This window comes from Grampus griseus (genome assembly GCF_964374135.1).
Source record: "Grampus griseus genome assembly, chromosome: 15".
Lineage (NCBI taxonomy): Eukaryota > Metazoa > Chordata > Mammalia > Artiodactyla > Delphinidae > Grampus > Grampus griseus.
Window position 1 is genome coordinate 83,056,913 of NC_139009.1, and position 24,061 is coordinate 83,080,973.

General features: G+C 46.7%; 1 protein-coding gene and 1 pseudogene across 2 annotated transcripts; one reads left to right on the top strand and one right to left on the bottom strand.

The window, feature by feature from the left end:
* Positions 1–5,738: 5,738 nt before the first annotated feature.
* Positions 5,739–23,166, top strand: CNOT11 (CCR4-NOT transcription complex subunit 11; the record flags this gene model as incomplete). The annotated part of the gene is made up of 7 exons (XM_082671776.1): positions 5,739–6,258; positions 11,256–11,420; positions 15,058–15,210; positions 19,051–19,253; positions 20,422–20,624; positions 22,780–22,876; positions 22,953–23,166. The coding sequence occupies 7 exons, from the start codon at positions 5,739–5,741 to the stop codon at positions 23,148–23,150; spliced, it is 1,539 nt and encodes a 512-aa protein (XP_082527902.1). The 3' UTR covers positions 23,151–23,166.
* On the bottom strand, positions 8,258–8,890 carry LOC309833877 (frataxin, mitochondrial-like; annotated as a pseudogene). Its single transcript has one exon. The product of its transcript is annotated as a frataxin, mitochondrial-like (transcript).
* Positions 23,167–24,061: the final 895 nt, after the last annotated feature.

Consider the following 24,061-nt stretch of genomic DNA (forward strand, 5'->3'; position numbering starts at 1 on the left):
ATGAGACTGTTCCCCACCCCCGCCTCCCCAAACTACACACATTAAATGCAGGTCTTGGTTGTCACCCAAGCTTTTGACCAACTGGCTATAAATCAGAGGTTCCTATGACCCCGTTTTTTGGTTCAGTAATTTGCTAGGATGGCTCACACAACTCAGGAAAGCAGTTTACTTACTACTTCTGATTTATTACGAAGGATATTTCAAAGGACACAAATGAACAGCCAGATGGAAGAGGTGCTTAGGACATAGGATGAAGGAAGGGGCACGGAGCTCCTGTGCTCTCTGCAGGGGTGCTATACTTCCAGCACCTCCCCGCGTTGCACCAACGTGGAAGCTCTCCGAGATCTGTGCTTTTGGGTTTTTATGGTGGCTTCATTACGTAGGCATCATTGATTAAATCATTGGCCATTTGGTGATAATTCAACCTCCAGTCCCTCTCCCCTCCCCTGAGCTTGGGGTGGGGGCTGAACGTTCCAACCCTCCAATCACCTGGTAGGTTCCCTTGGCAACAAGCCCCACCTTTCCGGGCTTTCCAAAAGTCAGCTCATTAACATAAACGCGGGTGTGGTTGTATTCCAAGGGTTTTAGGAGCTCTGTGCCAGGAATGAGGACAAAGACCAAATAAATATTTCTCATTATAAGTTGCCGTATCACACTTGGCGGCCATGTCATAGACAGCTGAGGGGAGACACAAGCTGGTACAATCCACTTTGGAAAACTGTTTGGCAGAATTCACTGAAACTGAACGTGCACATAGACTGTGACCCAGCAATTCTACTCCTGGGTGTGCAGTCAAGAAAGGTCAGCGTAAGGCCAACTGGCCCGAGGCAGGGGAACACAATCAGATTCACAGGTTGCATCAGAACGAAATTCTCCGGACCACCCAGTTCCAGAAACTGCCCTGGAGACATTCCGGACCACCCAGTTCCAGGAACTGACCTGGGGACTTTGAACCCAGCCCAGCCTTCCCGCCTTTCGAGGGGCGGGACTAACGGCCCCCCAGGATACCCGAAAAGACCACCAAATAAGGAATACCCTGCGCCCTCCCAGATTCACCACACCCCTTTCCCTTCTTCCCCTATAAAATCTTGCCCAACCCTCGGCCGGGTGCGACTTCTCTGGCCCCTTTCTCTCGGACCAGTGAACCTCGCCCGGGAGCGCTCCCTAATAAAGCTCACTTGAAGCTTTCCTCTGTTTCGCGTATAAGCACAGTCAGTGCTTATACCCACAGCGTGAATGGTCATAGCCGCTCTATTCATTATAGTTTCCCAAACTGGGAACTACCTACATGCCCACCAACAATAGAATCGGTAAAGAAATTCTTGTATAATATAGTCACACGATAGACTATTGTATTAATTGTACCACAAACTGGGTGGCTTAAAAGAACCCAGAAATTTATTTCCCCAGTTTTGGAAGCTAGATGTCTGAAACGAAGATATTACCCGAAAACTGGGTTCACCTCTTGGTAGGTGTTGAGCCAAAAGCTACAACCGAGCCGAAGATGGGGAGAAGGAAGCATTTATTACTTGTGACAAGTAAGGAGAACACCGGGGACCTTTCCCAAGCAGTGTCTCCCCTAACAGCAAAATTGGGGACGTTTTAAGCTAAGGCACATGCATATTCATGAAGGGGCTTGAGCAGAGAACTCAGCATAGAACTGGGGCAAAGGTCGACAGAGTCCAGGCTTTAGTTGGTTGAAGTCAAGAGGGTCAACGTCAGCCTTCCATCCTCCACCAGGGGATGGAGGGGGGCTTAATTCCTGCAGAATTCAGAGACTGCATCAGATTGTTATGTATATTCCTTAAGGAGGAACTAGGACTCAGTTTTATCGCTGAACTATTGTTTCTTGACCGCTTTCCCTCTGTCCCTGTGTTCCCTCACTTTCCTTAAGATCAATGATTATTGAGACCTGTTACAAACATCTTAAAGGGCAAGCATTGTGGCCAGGCCTATAAGGATCGCCAAGTGGCTTAGACCAAAATGGCTTTTCTTATGTCAAGAAAGCCATGCCTGGTTCTCTTTCTCCGGGGACCCCCTGCCTTAACTGCTGACAAAGGCTTTGGCAGGGTCAGGCTCCAGGATGCTTCCTTGCCTCTTCCAGCTTCTGGTGGCTCCAGATGTTCTCAGCTTGTGGCAACATCACCCCAGTCTCTGCCTCTCTCCTCCCTGTGTGTAACCTTGGTGAGAGCCACCTATTCAGTTTTCTCCCTTTTGTTTTGAGCTTCCTGGGATTCTTCCAGCCAACAAAGAGACAATGAAACATTTCCTTGCCTCATGCCAAAGTTACTGCTCCCTCTTTGTCACAGGTTGTGGTGTTGTCCCCTGCCTCCGCCTCCCTGCCCCCCAAATTCCTATGTTGAGTTGTAACCCCCAGTTAGAAAGTGACTGTATTTGTATAGGGCCTTTAAAGAAGTAATTGAGTTCAAGTGAGGTCATTAGGGTGGGCCCTAATCCACTATGATTGGTGTCTTTTTTTTTTTTTTTTTTTTTTTTGCGGTACGCGGGCCTCTCACTGCTGTGGCCTCTTCCGTTGTGGAGCACAGGCTCCGGACGTGCAGGCTCAGCGGCCATGGCTCACGGGCCCAGCCGCTCCGCGGCATGTGGGATCCTCCACGGACCAGGGCACGAACCCGCGTCCCCTGCATCGGCAGGCAGACTCTCAACCACTGCGCCAGCAGGGAAGCCCTGATTGGTGTCAGAGATTACGAGGGCTTCCCTGGCAGTCCAGCTGAAACTGTGCAACCCAGATTGGGACTTGAACCCACGTTCTTTTAACTGAGCTCACACACCTGGTCTCAGGACTTAATGAAGGTCAGGTTCTTGATGTCTCATGTAGAAAGAATTCAGTGAGAGACAAAGTGATAGGTAAGAAGCGGATTAATTTAGACAGAAACACACTCCACAGACTTGTGGGCCATCTCAGAAGGCAAGAGCAGCCCCAGGGTATGGGGGTTGTCGGTTTTTATAGGGGTGGGTAATTTCATAGGCTAATGAGTGGGAGGAGTATTCCAGCTATTTTGGGGAAGGGGTGGGGATTTCCAGAAATTGGGCACCGCCCACTTTTTGACGTCATGGTCGGCCTTGGACGGTATGTATGACTGGATGTATGCCCGGGAGAGCTTTGGGTCTCTACTGGTGGAATGGTGTCTCCTCAAAACTCATGTCCACCTCAGAATGTGACCTTATTTGGAAATGGGGTTTTTGCAGATGCAGTTAGTTAAGATGAGGACATACTAGATTAGGGTGGGCCCTAAACCCAATGACTGGTGTCCCCATAAGAAAGCCATATGAAGCACAGACACACGGGAAAGAAGGCCACATGACTGCAGAAGCAGAGATGGGAATGGTGCAGCATAAGCCAAGGGACGCCAGAGACCGCTGGGTATCACGGGAAGCTAGGAGGAGACAAGGAAGGATTCTTCCCCGGAGCCTTTAGAGGGAGCCTGGCTCTGCTGACACTCTTATTTTGGACTTTTAGCCTCCAGAACTGTGAGAGGACAGATTTCTGTTTGTGGTTATTTGTTACCAGGGCCTGAGAGTTGTTTTCGGGGAACACGTAGGAAACCCTGGATTACCACTGTTAAATAACGAAAAGTCAACTGTGTAAATTTTAAAGATTTAATTGGGTTTATTGAGCAGTTCATGAGTCGGGCAGCATCCCATCTAGCAAGTAGAGAGGAGCTCCCAAGGGCTACAGAAAAGAAAAGGTTTTCAAAGGCAAGACAAAGAAGTCTAAGCAAGGAAGATTTATTTCAGGCATAGGTATCCTACTTATGGGGGATGGAAGAAGTCTTTGTGACAGGTTACTTCATTTTCCTTTGGGGCATGGTGACCGATTAGCTCATTGGTGCTGACCAGAAAATTCCTGGTTAAGACTACATTTCTGGGGGAGGGTGAAGCTTCAGTTAGGTTAGTAGTGTGACCTAGCATAAGTGACTCCATCTGGGGCCTCTGGTTTTCTTTTTAACACCAACCTAATTTTGAAAATGCTCTTACAGAAAGAAAAATATTTAGTTTTTTGGGGTGGTGGGGCACATAATGTTCACATATTTTGAAACAACTTAAAAAAAAAACCACAGGGCTTCCCTGGTGGCGCAGTGGTTGAGAGTCCGCCTGACGATGCAGGGGACACGGGTTCATGCCTCGATCCGGGAGGATCCTACATGCCGCGGAGTGGCTGGGCCTGTGAGCCATGGTCGCTGAGCCTGCGCGTCCGGAGCCTGTGCTCCGCAACGGGAGAGGCCCGCGTGCCACAAAAAAAAAACAACCAAAAAAAACACAGCAAAACCTATGCAGGTAAGCTCATTGCTGTAACAGACATCCCAAACACAATGAAGTTTAATTACTATAGTAAATAAATAAAATGAGAGTACTTTCAAGATAATTCGAATCAGTTTCCCAGGAGTCCAAGCGTTACCAAGTTATATCTGCTGCTGTTAGTTAATTGAAAGGACCCTTCTACAGGGATATCTAATAGTCAAGTGAAGAAGCCTTCAGAATATGCATGCCCCTTGACCCAGCAGTTTCTCTTCCTTCAATTATACTTTAGAATTAAGGTGGCGCGCAACTAGATAATTCTCGAGCTACTAGCATGAGTTAGCGCAGACTGTATCTCCCAAACTTGCCTGCTGGGAATCGCTGGTGGAATCCCTGTAGGGTTTTGTAGGTCTAAGGGAGGAACTGGGGAAGTCTGGAACACACCCCTCCGTGATTCCCAACCCAGAGTACACACTACGCACCTGGGCAGGTGTTTTTGCTTTCTGTTTGTTAATACCTGGCCACCAGGACCAGGCACTAGCATTTTTGAAGGCTCTTGGGGAACTTCCAATGCACAGCTAAGGCCCAGAATCAGCGCCCTTGGGCAGGCTGCGGTAGAAAGTTGTACAACAATTTTGTAAACGAATGTTTATTGGAAACATTTTACGAAAATCTTGTTAAAGTAACTGTGTACAAAAGCTCGTGTGCGTATGATTCCATTTCCTCAAATAGGAGTGTAAGACTGGAAATTAACTTTGGTAATGAGAAACGCGTGCTCTTCATAGCTATTAGCACTTAAAAAGGTTTCACCATGAACAGCCAGGTGTGTTATATTAAGAAAACGTTTCAGATTTTTTTTTTTTTCTGCTGCATTGGGTCTTCGTTGTCGCGCTTGGGCTCAATAGTTGTGGCTCGCGGGCTCTAGAGCGCAGGCTCAGTAGTTGTGGCACGTGGGCTTAGCTGATCCACAGCATAAGGTATCTTCTCGGACCAGGGCGCGAACCCATGTCCCCTGCATTGGCAGGCAGATTCCTAACCACTGTGTCACTAGGGAAGCCCGCAACTTTTCATATTATAAGATGCATTTTTCCAGGCAATAACGTCACAAATTTCTTGGGACCTTCTTTGCCTGGTACAACCCTCGGGGTGCCTCTGGGGGCGGACGTTGCTTGCCCATGCGCAGACTGCACCACAGCGTGGTGCTGTGGCACCGCGAGACTTCCGCAGCTCCCCCACAGGCCCCACCCCCATTTCCGGCTTTTCGCTCCGCCCACTCGGCGTCTCGGGATCCTCTCCCTGGCCCGGCTCCAGCAGCCTCGCTCTGGGTCCGCGCCACACTCTTCTCTGCGGGCGGCTGGCTTCCCGGCGGGTTTTGTTTGCGACGCTGTCGTGCCACAGCGCGTTTTACGGCCGCGGGGACGGAGCGAGCCGGTGCCAGGGCCCCTCCGGCCCGGAAACAGGACTGGCGAGCGAGGTTGATGCCCGGCGGCGGGGCGAGCGCGGCGTGTGGCCGTCTTCTTACCGCCGCGGAGCAAAGGAGGGCCCGGGAAGCGGCGGGGTCGGTGTCTAGGAGCGGGCCAGGAGGCTCCGGCTCCGGCGGCGGCAGAGGCGGAGCGGGTGGCCCCGGGCCTGGTTGTGGAGGCCCGGGGGGCCCCGCGTGCAGGATGAGCCTGACCCCGAAGGAGCTTTCGAGCCTGCTGAGCATCATCTCGGAGGAGGCGGGCGGCGGCAGCACCTTCGAGGGCCTGTCCACCGCCTTCCACCACTACTTCAGCAAGGCCGACCACTTCCGCCTGGGCTCTGTGCTCGTCATGCTGCTGCAGCAGCCGGACCTTCTGCCCAGCGCGGCGCAGCGCCTCACGGCGCTCTACCTGCTCTGGGAGATGTACCGCACCGAGCCGCTCGCCGCCAACCCCTTCGCCGCCAGCTTCGCGCACCTGCTTAACCCCGCGCCGCCCGCCCGCGGCGGCCAGGAGCCCGACCGGCCGCCGCTCTCAGGTAAGCCCGGGTCCTCCCGCCGGGAGCCCGCTGTGCGGCGCGGAGGGTGAGATCCGGCAGCTGCTGGGCCTTCACTCACACGTGAAATGGATTGTGTCCTTTTGAAATCCCTTCCGCACCTCCTCCACCGAGTAGGGACAAGTGGCAGCTTCACGGCACCGAAAATTACTCCTCCCAACAGTACGGGCCGTGAAACCGTGCCGCTTAGTGTTAGGCTTGACGCTTTAGTGCCTCATGATGCAGTTCGTGCTCGTCACGCGCGTCTGAGGTGTGTGCAGTTGTAAGTAATGACACACAGGATCTGCCCTCCTACACCCCGGCTTTAAGTCTCAGGAGTCACCGAGAAGTCGTTCAGAACCCGAATACTTGTTGAGCGGAAATGCACATTCAGCAGCGTTTCAGGACTTTACAGCCGCCTTCTTGCTGTTAGGTGTCCTTGGTTAACGCGATGGGGGCAGAGGATAGAAAGTAGTCTCAATTCACGGCCTAGACTGGAAGACGCAAGACTGCTGCACATTATGTAAAATGCATGCTCGTGCACCTTTAGTGAGATCACTGGGTTGGATGCGAGGCCTCTTTTGCTATTTCTGTTTGTTTGTTTGGCTTATAAACAGAAATTTATTTCTCATCGTTCTGGAGGCTGGGAAGTCCAAGGTCAAGGCCCCAGCAGACTGGGCGTCTGGTGAAGGCCTGCTTCCTGGTTCATAGACAGCTGTCTTCACGCTGTGTCCTCACATGGTGAAAGGGATGAGGGAGCTCTCTGGGGTCTCTCTTCCCAGGGCACTAATCGCACTTATGAGGGCTGTGATTGGGGGTTAGGATCAACACTTTAACATTCAGCCTACAGCCCAGGCTTAGCACGGTAATGGCACAATAAAGGATGATTATTTGAACCTGAATTCAACTGAAATTCAAGTAGAGCAAAACCCAAAACCATATACTTATTCTATAGTTTTAAAAAAACTGTTCACTGTCATCTCCTCTACTAGAGGGAATTAAAGCTGGCCTGATAAGTTGCCTGACGGGACCACTAATTGTCTAAATTGGGAATCGACTATATTCTATCCAGTTTAACCCTCTCTGTTAACATGGGGAAACAGAGGTCCAGAGAGTTCGAGAAACTTGCCCCGAGACAGACAACTACTTTTGGGCTGGGCCAAGTGTAAGACCGGGGTTCCTTTCATTAACACCAACATCTTTTCACTTATGTGGCCTTTCACAGTTTACCAAGCACCTCTCAGCCCCATGACCTCACTTATTGTACTATATCCATGAGCGTACAGAGGTGGCTTTGGGGAGATTTTTTTGCATCCTCAGACCAGTGTTGCAATAGCTTATTCTATACTGACCCTTAAATTAAAAAAAAATATATGTACACACACATGTAAATGTGTGTGTACCTATATATGGACATATGGAAGACACAGCACCACATCTCCCTGTGTCACCCCATGCGGGCCACACCCTGGCAGTCACAAAGCACAAAGAGAAAATGGTCTTCGGTTTGGGAATTCCTGAGTTGCCACTGATGCTTCAATACTAAAGGGCTTAGAAGTGTTTACACTTTCAAGAGGAGTAGGAACGTTTTAGGCTTCCCTTTAATGAGTCTCATTTTGAGTCAGGATGGCAAGGTTGGCCAGCCGCTCTTCAGGCAGTTTTTGTAGTAAGTCTTTCAAAGAATGAATGGTGAAGCCAATTCATTTCTCCTCCTGGAATTTGTCCTCTTTTTTTTCTTTGTTGTGAGGTTATATATTAAAGGTATGGGCATACAGACATTACAAAAGATAAGGGCTGTCACGTGAGGGAGGAAGTCAGACAACAAATGCAAAGAAACCTGTGGAAATTAAAAATCTGAACTCACAGGCAGGGAGGGAGGCGACACGGTCTTTTCACAGAGCCGTACACATACTGCAACTGTCCTCAAAAGCAGGAATGGAGAAGACTAGCCATTCAGCTGCAGAGCAAAGCTGGGGTCTTGGCTTTAGCGCTTTTTATGTCTTCAGCATTCGGCTGGGCAGCAAGTGCCTTTTCCAGAGTAGGCCAGAGAACATAAGTCCAGTTTGGTTTTTAAGGCTTGAGTCAGCTCTGTGGCCAGCAGCTCGTGGAGGGACACACCGTCGTGGGAGTACACCCCGTTTCTCCCAGTCCAGTCGTAACGCTTGGGGCCACTGGATGGTGAAGATAACTAGATTTGCTTGTTTGGGGTCTGCTTGTTGACCACGTATGTTCCTAGATCTCCACCCAGTTTAATTGTTAAAACACCATATTCCCAAAGGAGGCATCATAGCCTTCAAGTGTGTAAGGTTTGTCTGCAAGGTCTTGAGAAAACTCTGCTAAGGAATCCAGCGTCTCCTCGGCCAGTTTTGCATACGTGGTATCGTCCAGACGGCCAGCGTCACCCAGAGTTCCCATTGTCCTCAGATTCATCAAGCAGACGCCCTGCTTTTTGACATTCAGGATCTAGTTGAGGCAGCAGAGGCTCAGACTGGGGCTGGCTGCCTGTGCAGGCCCTGGCAGCTGTAGAGCTGGGCGTCCTTCGTGGGCCGTGGGGCCCTGGCGTGGGCCTGGACATAGCCCGGGGGTGCCGAGCGGAGCAGAGGCTGGCAGCTGCGTGGTGCTCCAGCATCCACATCTGTTTGTTTTTTAAACTCAAGAGATGCTTTCTGAGACTTGATTTTGGGAGAAGACCTGAAGCCAGGAGAGGAGAAGGGCACAGAGGAGATGGTGATGAGTGATAAGGGTACCTGGAAGACTTGGAGGAGGACAGCGGTAGGGGGCGGAGCAGGTGGTGACAGGTGGGAAACAGTTTGATCTTACAGTCCTTAAGCAGTGAGGAAACAGGCGAGTGACCCCTTAAGGCAGGGACTGCTATTCAGGGAGCCAGAAGGTAAAGGCAGCAGATTTTGAGGTCAGGCCGGAGAACTTCTTGCAGGGGAGGGCGTCTACGTTTAAGCTGGTCATGGTTCCTGCTGGCAACTCCTCTGGATCTAAAGCATCTTCTCGTGGATTTCCTGCACTGCCCTTACCTAAGAGGGGCAACCTGTGCATTCCATGAGATGTCTTTAGGGTACAGGTACTGAACCTGGTTTTCAGGAAGTTTGAGAATGCTGAGAAAGTCGCTGCAACGTGTGTGTGTGTGTGTGTGTGTGTGTGTGTGTGTGCGCGTGTGTGTGTGTGCGTGTGTGTGTGTGGGGAAACCCAGCACCGAGATGGATGGGGCAGTGTGGGATTTGGGTCGGAGAGCCCTTTGAATTCTGTAGGATGGGTTAGGCAAAGGAACCATAACTTATATAATGTCACTCTTGAATGCGATGAGTTTAAACCTAGATGTAGGCCATAGACTGCATTGTAAACAGATTTGCCAGGGAAATCCACGGATTGGTTATTTTGCCTCTCTCTGCCTCAATTTCCGTGTCTGAAAATTGCGGATAATTATGAGAAATAAAAGTATTTACAATAAGCTTTATACATTACTATCGTCACTAGGTAGGGGTGGTGCTTAAATATACAACAGGGAATGTCAGTGTCAAGGCTTATTATACTGTGCGTCAAGGGGAGCATCTAATGGGTATATGTTTTGAAAGTTTTTCGGATGATTTTGCTGCAGAGCCAACGTTGAGAATGTATCTGGAAGTAAGTAGGATGGCTTCCTTGCACTCAAGAAGCTGCAGTCTGGTTGAAGAGACATAAACCTGATCGTAACCCAGTGTGGTTAAGGGCCGTACTAGATGTCACATGCACAGCACCTCGTAGCACAGGAACTACAGCTGTGTAGCTGGAGGAACTTTGAGGGGGGGTGATGTTTTTGCTGGATATTGATTAGAGATGGTGGTGAGAGAAGGGTGTGGCCCTGTCACGTATTCTTAAAGAGCTGCGTGTATTGGTTGTTTTGAAATCAGGAGTCAGAGAAAGTGAGAGATTTTATGCAACAGGAGTGTAGAACACATGGATTGGAGGGGGGTCAGGAGATGGGATTAGGAAAGTGGGTCAGGACCACGTTAGGAAGGTCTTATGAATGGTGCAGAAGTTTGGGGTTAATTCTGTGTAAACAGAATGAAAAATCTGTGAGCAGATTTGTACCTAGAAATATAACTCATTGGTAAGTGGGCGTGTGGACTGTGGGCGGTGAGTGGGTAGGAGTCCCAGCTGGGAGCTGGAACAGGGTCTGGCCACAGTGCGGTGCTGCGGTAGGATGGCCGCCGCCGGGTAAGCGGGCGGCTCTGGGATGAAAGGGAAGCATCAATGTCCAGCACTCTGGGAATTGTAGCCGTGCTGTGGACTGAAACAGGTGTGTGAAGTGTATTTGCGGAGCTAGTGATTGCTTCCTTGTCTCTTTAACTTTTACACAGTTGCTGGTAGCAGTAGAGAAGAAAAGCATTTCTGAGCATTGTAGCTTTTTTTGTTGTTGTTTTTGCCTGCATATGTAAGCTTCAGCCTTTGCAGGAATTGAAGCATGTTAGAAAACAAAGTTGATTTTTTTGTTTTGTTTTGTTTTGGTGGTGCTGTGCGGCTTGCGGGATCTTAGTTCCCCTACCACCAGGGATCAAACCCGGGCCCCAGCAGTGAGAGCGCCGGGTCCTAACCACTGGACTGCCAGAGAATCCCCCAAAACAAAGTTAATAGTTACAAAAACCTTAAGTTTCATTGCCACAAATCATAGAATTTCAGTTGACATACAGTTAATCTAGAGATTATTTGAAGTATAAGGGAGGATGTGTGTAGGGTACATGCAAATACTACACCATTTTGTATAAGGGACCCAAGCATCCTTGGATTTTAGTATACGCAGGGTGTCCTGGAACCAGTCCTTCTCAGGGACACTATTTAATTACATTTTGATGAATGTATCTATTTGGTTAAATGAATCTTCAATTGTAAGTTTGTCTTTAAAGGTACATGAGTTGAGGTGACAAGTAGCAAATGCTAATTTTACCAGACTCAAGATAATTTTTAAAAATAACCGTTAGAGAAACTGCTGTACGTTCTTTTGTTTACAGGATTTTTGCCTCCTATAACTCCGCCAGAGAAGTTTTTCCTTTCCCAGCTGATGCTGGCCCCTCCACGGGAACTCTTCAAAAAGACACCGCGACAGATTGCCTTGATGGACGTCGGAAACATGGGCCAGTCTGTGGACATTAGCGGGCTTCAGCTAGCCCTGGCCGGTAAGGAGGGATCCCGCTTCAGGCATCTTTGTGTGCTAGCATTAGGCCTTTTTTCTTGAGGTACTCCATTTAAATGAAGGTCTTTGTAACTGTACTAAAAAGTTAGTATTTTCTGTGAAAAACATAGCTTCAGTACTGGATCCTTGCTATTATGGGATATAAATTTCCTTTTGAGTTTTCACTTGAATTGATTGCTTTTCCAGTTTAAGAAGAATGCTGAGTAAAACTTGGTCCGTTTAAAATTTTCCTGATGTCACTTCTACTCAAAGCGATCTACAAATTCAATGCAATTCTTATCAAAATCCCAACAATGTGTTTTGCAGAAATAGAAAATTCATATGGAATCTCAAGGGACCCAGAATAGCTGAAACAGTGTCGTCTTGGTGCCTTTATCGAAAATCATTTGAATATATATATGGGAAGGTTTATTTCTGGGCTCTGTATTCCACGTCATTGGTCTGTTTGTCTTTTGTTTTTAATTTTTATTTATTTATATTTTTGGCTGCATTGGGTCTTGGTTGCTGCACGCGGGCTTTCTCTGGTTGCGGCCAGCGGGGGCTACTCTTCGTTGCAGTGTGTGGGCTTCTCATTGCGGTGGCTTCTCTTCATTGCGGAGCATGGGTTCTAGGCATGCGGGCTTCAGTAGTTGTGGCATGTGGGCTCAGTAGTTGTGGCTCGCCGGCTCTAGAGCACAGGCTTAGTTGCTCTGTGGCATGTGGGATCTTCCCGGACCACGGCTCAAACCCGTGTCCCCTGCATTGGCAGGCGGATTCTTAACCACTGCGCCACCAGGGAAGCCCGGTCTATTTGTCCTTATTCTAGTACCACCCTTTTGATTAGGGTGGCTTTTTTTTCCCAAATAAAAAGGGTTTTATTTGCAGGGGAGCAGGACACTAATCCAAGTCATACAGTAGCTTTTGTGAAATTGAGAGGTGTGAGACCTCCACCCTGTTCTTCTGTTTCAAGATTATTTGGGCACCTTCTGTTACACGTATAAGCAGATGAATGGGTGGTCTTGAAGCAAACTCCTGTAGTGATAGAAAATAAGGAGACCTTGAACAGGGTGGTCAGGGAGAGCCTCTCCGTGTAAGGATAAAGAGCAGCTTTTGCTAACCTGCTCTAAGCAGAAGTGCAGATGCATGGGTCTCATCACCTGAGAGCAATTCATTAGGGAAATTATAATCTGTAGCCAGATTTGTGAACCCTTGACTTCGTGATTAAGTGAGCTGCAGGGTTAATTTGATAGTGCCTCATCCTTAGACTTCATGCCCTGTGACATTAGGCATCTTGTATAAGGTGACATCTAATCTTCTCTTTCCTTGGGGCATTCTGAACCTTATTTATTTATTTATTTTAATTTATTTTATTTATTTATTTATTTTTTAAATTTTTGGCTGCACTGTGTCTTCGTTGCTGTGCGCAGGCTTTCTCTCGTTGCGGCGAGCAGGGGCTACTCTTGGTTGTGGTGTGCGGGCTTCTCACTGCAGTGGCTTCTCCTATTGCAGAGTACAGGCTTCAGGCGCGCAGGCTTCAGTAGTTGTGGCACGTGGGCTTAGTAGTTGTGGCTCGCGGGCTCCAGAGCGCAGGCTTAGCAGTTGTGGCGCACGGGCTTAGTTTCTCTGCGGCACGTGGGATCCTCCCAGACCAGGGCTTGAACCCGTGTCCCCTGCATTGACAGGTGGATCCCCAACCACTGTGCCAGCAAGGAAGCCCTGAACCTTATTATTATTTTTTTCTAAGTATTTTGTTATTTATTTATTTATTTTTGGCTGTGTTGGGTCTTCGTTTCTGTGCGAGGGCTTTCTCTAGTTGTGGCAAGCGGGGGCCACTCTTCATCGAAGTGCGCGGGCCTCTCACTATCACGGCCTCTCTTGTTGCGGAGCACAGGCTCCAGACGCGCATGCTCTGTAATTGTGGCTCACGGGCCCAGCTGCTCCGCGGCATGTGGGATCTTCCCAGACCAGGGCTTGAACCTGTGTCCCCTGCATCGGCAGGTAGATTCTCAACCACTGCGCCACCAGGGAAGCCCTGAACCTTATTTTTAAAGTACTAAATATTAACAATATAACAATGGTTATTTTCTGAAACTAAGAGAACTCTTTTTCAGACTTTTAAGATTGAAGGTACACAAAAGTACTTGTTAGCTACTACTGCCAGATGCAATCTATTAACAGAAATAAAATAATTATTTTCTTAACCAAAGACACTATGAAAACTGGTTGCCGAGGTGATGGGCAATTTCAGTCACCTTACCTTTAGAAGTGACGTATATTCTGAGGTTTCTAGCTTTGTATTCAATAAAGTAAGAATCAAATCTAATTTCCTTTTCAACTTGTGATGACTTGAATCAGCCCATGAGAAGGTTTTAAAGTACATCAAGCTCAGGGACTTCCCTGGTGGTGCAGTGGTTAAGAATCCGCCTGCCAATGTAGGGGACACAGGTTCAAGCCCTGGTCTGGGAAGATCCCACATGCCGCAGAGCAATTAAGCCCGTGCGCCACAACTACTGAGCCTGTGCTCTAGAGCCTGTGTGCCACAACTACTGAACCCACGCTCCACAACTCCACAACAAGAGAAGCCACCACAATGAGAAGCCCACGCACCACAATGAAGAGTAGCCCCCGCTCGCTGCAACTAGGGAAAACCTGGGCACAGCAACAAAGACCCAACACAGCCAACAATAAATAAATAAAATAAATTTATAAAGTACGTCAAGCTCAGAAAGGAATATATGACTAGACTTAGGATTGAGAGGCTTGGCACAGTGGCTAAGCTGGCTGTCCCCTAGAGCTGTTTGCTGTCCTCTGCCCAGACTGAAGATGTCTTAATCATTTTCACAAGTGCTTAAGAAAAAAAGGGAAGTACACCTATCTTCTCTGGAGCTAGCCACACAGATCATCTGTACGGAGGCTGGCCTGAAATTCACATGTCTTTACAGTGGGATCCAGGGACCAAAGGTGTACTTATGGATGATGCAGTTGCATTTTCCTAACTTTAAGAAAACAAGCAGACAAGTTAAACATCAGTAACCACAAGGGGCAGTTATAACTACAGTGTGTGTGCAATAGTATCTCGTTTTAACAGATTTTCCCCTGGTTCCTAATGGGATTGAATATCTTTTCAGATGTTTATTGGCCATACAAGCTTTTTAAAAAATATTTATTTATTTGTTTTTATTTTTGGCTGTGTTGGGTCTTCGTTGCTGCACATGGGCTTTCTCTAGTTGCATCGAGCGAGGGCTACTGTTGCTTGCAGTGCGCGGGCTTCTCATTGTCGTGGCTTTTCTTGTTGCAGAGCACAGGCTGTAGAGCACAGGCTCAGTAGTTGTGGCACACGGGCTTAGTTGCTTCACGGCATGTGGGATCTTCCTGGGCCAGGGATCGAACCCGTGTCCCCTGCATTGACAGGCGGATTCGTAACCACTGTTCCACCAGGGAAGCCTCAGGCTTTTTAAAAATAAAACACTTGTTGGAAGTCATTAGCCCATTTTTTCCTATTTTTTAAAATTGATAATCTATCCTGAATCTGGCCCTTTGTTTATGTGTTGTAGATCACTTTCTCCATTTAGTAGCTTCTCTTTTCACTCTCCTTGTGGTGCCCTCAGTTTTGAAGTGTTTCCTATTTTAATCTATTTCAGAACGCCAGTCTGAATTGCCAACTCAAAGTAAGGCCAGCTTCCCTAGCATTCTCAGCGACCCAGACCCGGATTCTTCTAATTCTGGATTTGACAGCTCCGTTGCCTCTCAGATCACGGAAGCTTTAGTCAGTGGACCAAAGCCACCTATTGAAAGTAGGTATATCTAATTTTGTATTCTTGGTTTTATGTTATCAGCGTCCCCCTGAGACTTTCTGGTTTTCTGAAACATCATGTTGTTTTCGTTGATACTTAAACGTGAATTTTTTGTGTGTGTGTGTGCGGTACGCGGGCCTCTCACTGCTGTGGCCTCTCCCATTGCGGAGCACAGGCTCCGGACGCGCAGGCTTAGCGGCCATGGCTCACGGGCCCAGCCGCTCCGCGGCATGTGGGACCCTCCTGGACTGGGGCACGAACCTGTGTCCCCTGCATCGGCAGGCGGACTGTCAACCACTGCGCCACCAGGGAAGCCCTTAAATGTGAATTTTTAAAAATTTATTTTATTGAAGTACAGTTGATTTACAGTGTTGTGTTAATTTCTGCTGTACAGCAGAGTGATTCGGTTATACGGATATATATATATATATGTACATTCTTTTTCATATTCTTTTCCATTTTGGTTTATTACAGGATATTAAATATAGTTCTCTGTGCTATACAGTAGGACCTTGTTGTTTATCCATTCTCTATATGATAGTTTGCATCTGCTAATCCCAAACTCCCAATCCATCCCTCCCCAATCCCCTCTTCCCCTTGGCAACCACAAGTCTGTTCTCTATGTCTGTGAGTCTGTTTCTGTTTCATGGATAAGTTCATGTGTGTCACATTTTAGACTCCACGTATAAGTGATATATGATATTTGTCTTTCTCTGTCTGACTTCACATAGTATGATAATCTCTAGGTGAATCCATATTGCTGCAAATGGCATTATTTCATTCTTTTTTATGGCCTAATAATATTCCATTGTATAAATATACCACATCTTCTTTATCGTTTCATCTGGTGATGGACATTTAGGTTGTTTCCATGTCTTGCCTATTGTGAATAGTGCTGCTGTGAACATAGGGGTGCATGTATCTTTTTGACTTAGAGTTTGGATATATGCACAGGAGTGGGATTGCTGGATCAGAAGGTAACTTTGGAACCTCCATACTGTTTTCTATAGTGGCTGAACCAATTTACATTCCCGTCCATAATGTAGGAGGGTTCTCTTTTCTCCACACCCTCTCCAGCATGTTATTTGTAGATTTTTTAATGATGGCCATTCTGACTGGTGTGTGGTGGTATCTCACTGAAGTTTTAATTTGATCTGCATTTCTCTAATGATGAGCAATGATGAGCATATTTTCATGTGCCTGTTGGTGATCTGTGTGTCTTCTTTGAAGAAATGTCTCTTTAGGTCTGCTCATTTTTTGATTGGGTTGTTTGTTTTTTTCTGTTGTTGAGTTGTATGAGCTGTTTGTATGTTTTGGAAATTAAACCCTTGTTGGTCGTACCATTTGCATATGTTTTTTCCCAGTCTGTAGGTTGTCTTTTCATTTTGTTTATGGTTTCCTTTGCTGTATAAAAGCTTGTAAGTTTGATTAGGTCCTATTTGTTTACTTTTGCTTTTATTTCTATTGCCTGGGAGAATGACCTAAGAAAACATTGGTAGGATTTATGTCAGAGAATGTTAAACATGAATTTAGTGAGAAACTTCCTAGTATAGTGTCTGGAACATAGTAGAGATGCTCAATAAAAGTTAGTTTCTTGGGCTTCCCTGGTGGCGCAGTGGTTAAGAATCCGCCTGCCAGTGCAGGGGGACACGGGTTCAAGCCCTGGTCTGGGAAGATCCCACATGCCGTGGAGCAACTAAGCCCGTGCGCAACAACTACTGAACCTGCGCTCTAGAGCCCATGAGTCACAACTACTGAGCCCACACGCCTAGAACCTGTGCTTCATAACAAGAGAAGCCATCGCAATGAGAAGCCCGTGCACAGCAACGAAGAGTAGCCCCTGCTCACAACAACTAGAGAAAGCCTGCACGTCAACAAAGACCCAATGCAGCCAAAAATAAATTAATTTTAAAAACTTTAAAAAAAAAGGTAGTTTCTTTTTTAATAAAAATACCAAGGTTTTGGGAATTCCCTGGTGGTCCAGTGGTTAGGATGCCATGCTTCCACTGCAGGGGGTGCAGGTTCCATCCCTGGTCAGGGAACTAAGATCCCACATGCTATATGATGCAGCCAAAAAAATCCCAAGTATTTTTTATTACATACCTATCATCAGCATATCTAAGGATATAAATTCTCTGATTTTACTGAAATGAGTTTATTTTTGTAGTTTATTACCTTTTTGTTTTATACTTCATTAATCTTATCATTTTCCATTGAAGTTTTACTGATCTTATAGCTCTTAATTCAAAGAAAACTCCTATTGAACTTGAAATAATAGAGCATTTTTTAAAAATTAATTTATTTATTTTTGGCTGTGTTGGGTCTTTGTTGCTGCGCGCGGGCTTTCTCTAGTTGCGGTGAGCGGGAGCTACTCTTCGTTGCAGTGCATGCACTTATTGCAGTGGCTTCTCTTGTTGCGGAGCACGGGCTCTAGGCATGCAGCCTCAGTTGCCCCACGGCATGTGGGATCTTCCCGGACCAGGGCTTGAACCTGTGTCCCCTGCATTGGCAGGCGGATTCTTAACCACTGTGCCACCAGGGAGTCCTGCATTTTTTGGTTTTATACGATTCTGTGTGGTTTTAATGATGAAGGCATGCTTTCTGCTTAGGGATAAGAACATGTTCTCCAGACTATAGTGTCACCTTGAGTTTAAAACTTACACTGTGACTTTTAATGCCATTTACAGTAGGTTTTAGGAATAAATAAGTCTCAGCTAGTCAGTGTGTGGGAAGGTCCAAGGCACAGATGGGTTGTATTTAATACTTGCTCGGGCACATCTTTGACTTGAATGGGCCACTGGAAAGGTGTGTAAGAAGCAAGTCAATCAGATATTAGGTCTGAGTCTAGCTGAACACCAGGCATCCTTGCCTCATGGGAACTTTCTCTTTATCACATAGGTATAACTTCTTGTGAAATGTTAAAAACTTTCTTTTTGTAAATGGGCTGCAGAGATTCAGGTGCTAGTTCTGGCGATATATGTGAAGAGATGGTGTAGTTTAAGACAAAGGGATGATTCTTAGCCAGACACAGACATTTTCAGTAAACCAGGGGACCTAGTAATCTCAAATTTGGCCGGGGCTCGGTCCATGAGGAGTTAGTTAGCCATCTTAGACCCTACATGGGAACCAAAGTGAGGGGTGAAATTTGCTGAGAAGTCCCAGACAGCATTTCTTTTAGTGGGTTTGCAACTTAGGGATCAATCTTGTTTTGTAAAATAGTTGAGGTATTAAATTGAGTGACTTCACTGTTCTGTTGTATTTTTACTGTTTTAAGAAAATGATACAGCATTTGTGAATTTAGGGGTTTATGAAAGTCCAGATTCATTTGAGCACGTCAAGAGTCAGCCGTACCTTTCCCCTACCATTTCATCTCCACATAATTTGCTACTTCAGGGTTATAAGATGCAAAAACAAAACCAGTACACATCATATGGTCTCTGAATAAAATTGTGCTGAGAATAGGATGAGTGAGCTCAACTAGTGTTTTATTTTTCCCATCCAGACTTACCCATGGAGTAAGTTGTGTCCTTCTGCGATTGAGTGGTGATCATGCTTGAACTAGGACTTGTCAGGTGGTGGTAATGTTTTCCTCTCCTCCCCCAAAATAGATTTGGTCTCTGACATCCTAATGTTATGTCAGTGTTTCAGTTTCTTGTGTTCTGAATAAAACCCTGCCTTTATGTCCTTTCTGCTTCTAATTTTCAAGTCAGAGTGTTGCTGTGTTGTCCTTATTAAGAGGTGTCACTGCACTTCACTAAGCGGAATCTGTGAGGTTTATACACACATGTTGCGGGGTCAGCCGAGTGACAGAAGCAGTCAGACACGCTACTTTGATTACAGGCCATTTTCGGCCGGAGTTTATCCGTCCACCACCTCCGCTCCACGTGTGTGAGGATGAGCTGGCTTGGCTCAATCCAACCGAGCCCGACCACGCGGTTCAGTGGGACAAGTCGATGTGTGTGAAGAACAGCACTGGCGTAGAGATCAAGCGAATAATGGCCAAAGCCTTCAAAAGCCCCTTATCTTCTCCTCAGCAGACACAGGTATGGATTTATTGTAAACATTTTCCTGTATTTAATTCACCAGGTGTTTTCGTTTTTCATAAAGTGATAAATGACCAGTAACGTGATGTTGGCAGCGTGAGCCAGCAGCAGGAGGCGTGGCTCTGAAGCTCTGTTCTGCCCACCCCCCCCCGCCCGGCTCACTTCACTCTGGTGGGGCTCGAAGCCTGGTGCCCGAAAACCTAGCGACTTTTGTGTGGGATGAGTTTGATTCTGGCGCGTAGGATGGCGCGCACTCCCTGCTCTGCGCTGCCGGGCGCTTTATGTACATTGTTACTAAGCTGGACAGGACTCCAGGAGGGTAAGCGGAATCATTAACATTTAACCCATCACACAGCTGGTTAATGGTGGATTCAGAATAGCGCCCCCGCACCCAACTGTGACGCTTCCCGCGGGGGAAAGGCAGAACACCGTGGGCGGTTCCGGTTGGTGAGCTTTATTCTTCAGTTGGTACACTTTCACATTAGAACCTGCCAGGAGCTACATTTCCAGCGTAGTTCATTTTGCTTACCAGGCCATCATGCAACAGTGCATGTGTACATACACGGAGACAGGGCAAGGAGCACAGAACATTAAGAATGTACCAATTTGGCAGAAGAAACTGTCTTTGAGGACACCTATTTGAGTGAGCGTGTGCAGTGTGCCGGGCAGACAGCCCCTCCCCCCTGCCCGTCCCCCCCTCAGGCATCTGTTCCCCTCGGCGCTGGGTGGGGCTTTGGTTCCTGATGTTCCGCGATGATCTCTGTGATCTGTGCTTTTCCGGAGAACTAGTCGGTAAAATTATTTTTAACAAATGACATGGAAAAAAAAAAACCTACAAAGGACTTAAGGATGATATTGTTAAAATCCACACAGTATTCAAACAATACTGATTCTGGTTTAATGCCCGGGATGCATTAGTGTCGTTTATAAACTGTTGTGAAGGTGCCTGGTTTTAGTATCTGACATTTAAAATGTAAAGTTTAAAATATGAAAGAATGATGATCATGGATTTGAAGGAAGACATTTATAAAGTTGGTTCAGTGCAGATAATTTTATAACTTTTCTTTATAAAAATACTTTGTTTTTTTGTACGCATGCAGGAAAGACAATTCCTCATTTGACTCAGGAACCTCTGTTTTTCTCTTTCTAAAAATTTGATTATATTTAGCTCCTTGGAGAGTTGGAAAAGGACCCCAAACTTGTTTATCATATTGGCCTCACTCCAGCCAAGCTTCCTGACCTAGTGGAAAACAACCCTCTAGTCGCTATAGAAATGTTGCTGAAGTTAATGCAGTCAAGCCAGATCACTGAGTATTTTTCGGTTCTGGTCAATATGGACATGTCATTACATTCAATGGAAGTTGTAAACCGGTAAGTTTCTATGCGCGATCAAATGCGGACAGGGGTGTGTATATAGATCTGGATTAAATGATTAGAAGGGAAAAAGCAGCAAGTTTTTTTTTCCCCTGATACACTGTTAGTCTGAGAAAACCCATTAAATAAATAATCTGAGCCTTAGTGTTGACTGCATGTGAACTTGGAGAGTATTCCAAGTATTTCGCACTAGTAGCAGCATCAGTGAAACTTAATCGCTAAGATTTATCTCCTATGTATGGTTGTATATTCTTTACACAAATTACAGATACTGCATTATTTCTCGTTAGAGACTAACAGCTGTTATCAGTATGGGTCTGGGAGCTGAGGAAATTCTGGGAATGCCTTCTTAGAATTCGTCGTTCCTCGCACTGTTCTCTGAACCTTTCTTTGATTTGGCCTCCTTGCTCCGTTGTCACCAACTGTCAGGGAAACAATACATTCCCTTCTCTGTGTGCTCTGAGTAGTGGTTTCTCACTTTGTTATTCTGCTTACAAATTCCATAGGCTTGGGGGGTTAGCTTGGGAGCCTACTGTTTATTAAGCTGTCTGTGGGTAGTGTAGCCATATGTGCAGGCTTGCCTGATATGGTCCCAGTTTAGGCTTCTCATCCTCAGCTCTGCTCCATGTGGTGTCTTGTTCCGGGGGCTAAATTATATAGTTTTTCTGCTCATGGGGCGGTCCATTCTGAGTGCTACGCAACTGCACTTCAGTTGAACACTCACTCGTTTGTAAGTTGGGGATTAATTGTTTTTTAACCTACTTAAAGCTGGACTCTGCACTTTTACTGCCAAGGGCCCAGGTTCCATCCCTGGTGGGGGAACTAAGATCTTGCAAACCACATGGTGTAGCCAAAAAACCCCCCCAAAACAAAAAAAACCACAATGAAGTTATAATCAGCTGGTGGGAAAAGCCTGGCTGGAAGCCGAGGGATCCCAAGCGTGTGTGTAGGAGCGCGCAGATTTGTGCGAGGGAAGCACGAGGTAGTCACCTTTAACTTTCTGTGCCGGCAAAACCAGCTGGCCGCTTGCTGACCTGCGGCTTCATTTCTGCGCTCTCCTCCAGGCCTTCGGCCGTTCCCTGTTACTGAGACTCACTCCTCTTTGGGGGCTGCCTCCTGCTCGGGGCCTCTGGGCCGACCATGCTCTAAGTGCCCGCTTACTGTCTAAACCAGCCGTTAGGCACTTAGTCCGAGAATACCCGCACCTTTTTATCAGTGGTGCAGAAGTAATTTCAAGGACAGGGTCTGCTCTGCGTGCGCCACCCCCATCATGGTGCATCACCCACAGGTGGTGTTTCCTTGGAGCACGGGTTCCTCAGCCTTGTGGAAAAAAGTTCTATAATCAAATAAGTTTAGAAAACTTTTGGAAATTCATACTGTATAGTTAGCATAGCACACACCTTTATCTGAGCATGAAATTCCTACTTTACCCTCCCCCCACCCCACCTTAAAACATTTCACAGAATCCTTTGGAAAACACCAGCCGCCCCTTGAAGGCTCTAGACCAAGGTGCCTTTTGCTACCTTCCAGCCAGGGCTTTCCCACCAGCTCCTGAGTGTGCCACGCCCGTCCCCGATTCCACAGTTCACTCAGATTATCCACTTAGCTGGAAGGACACCACTTCTCTCCTTGGGTCTCCATTTGTCATTTGCTCTGCTGACTTTTCCCGAGCCTTTCACTTACATCGCTCTTTGTGCAAACGCCGCGTGTTAGCGCTTAGTTATACACTGTGCTGTTCAGCTACTACCACGCCTTTCTTCACATGCGCTCCTTGCACAGCACTTGTCTGCGATCAGGTTAGTAAGCGGTACTTACGTGGCCAGAATAACTGCCCGTAACTGCCCGGGTTGTTAGAGCTTGGACGATAACTATGAATTCTGATTCAGCCAGGAACACACAGGGACATGGTGCTCAATGTGTGTTGCACGTGTAATGCTAAGTGTAGACCTGAGAAAAGGAAGTGTCACTTATTAGCGGCAGTGGGGGGGGGGGCTCCGAGGTTTACTTGCATAAACTTCTTTCTAGGTAACTAGATTATATATCAGAATTTTTCACTAAATGACCAAAGGAAATTTTAGATTTTATGGTGAACGGTGTTTTAAAATGTTATTAGCAAATAAAATTAACAGCCCTTTCTAACTTTATGAAACAGACTAACTACAGCTGTTGATCTACCTCCTGAATTTATTCACCTTTATATATCAAATTGCATTTCTACCTGTGAACAAATTAAAGATAAATATATGCAGGTAAGTAAGAGAAATTTTTGTAAATTTTATAAATACCTGCCCAGAAAACGCACACTAAAATTAGTTTCTTTTTCAGAATCGTCTGGTGCGTCTCGTGTGTGTCTTTCTCCAGTCCTTGATCCGTAACAAAATCATCAACGTGCAAGACTTGTTTATAGAAGTGCAGGCCTTCTGTATTGAGTTCAGCAGGATACGAGAAGCTGCAGGCCTCTTCCGGTTGTTGAAGACCTTGGACACTGGGGAGACACCTTCTGAGACCAAGATGTCCAAGTGATAGCTCGTCGGGACCACCTGTTCATCGTTCAGCTATGCTGTGCTTTTCATTTTTAAAAGTGTTCAGACCCTGAGTGATTGCTTGGCTTTAATGCGTGTAAACACCAGTTTATCCACTTAAAGCAAAGTTTTGCTTTCCTGGATGACTTTTTCTTTAGATGAATTTTTGGTAAGAACTTGGACGAATGTGTCTTGTAGGTGTCTCGCTGATGATTATCCACTGGGGCTGTCATCCCAAACGAAGTCACTGCACAAAGTAGATGAGGTCTTCAGCTGAAAAGCAAGGTGCCTGTTTTTGCTTAAGATGTAAGTCACGGGCTTCAGATAAGGCAAGAATACCGTTTTCCTGAGGTTCCAACGTTGAAAGTGTTTAGTGAGAGTAAATTGAAGACACTCTCAAGAACCTGCCTTACTGCCCCTGAGGTCTTGAGTCATCATCACATGACGGTATTCTGACCCTTGAACTTCTCACTGGGTGCAGTGTGAGCCTCGGACACCCGTGTACCTTATCCTTTCTTGTCATGGGGACCTAAGAGACAACAGCGGGCTGCCTACAGACGTGGGAATTCTTAGAAACCTTTTCCGAGACTATAAGAGCTGGTAGTTTTCTGGGCCTTCTCTCCTGTTAACAGTCTAAAAGAGCGTCGGTACTTCAGGAGGAAGGACGGCACCGGGGGCCGTGCTGCACGGCTGCTCACCGAGTGGGCTTTGTGCCCTCCCCGTGGCGTCCTGTGGGCTGTTTAACCCCTCATTTAACTCTGGACAGCAGTGCCTTACATTAAAGTTTTCTATGAACTCTATTATCTGATGTATTTTTCACTCAAAGACATCATGAAAAATTCCCCATCTGCTGAGGTACTTTCAAAGCGTATTCTTCATAGGAACAGGAATCACCTCCCAATCCAACCCTTA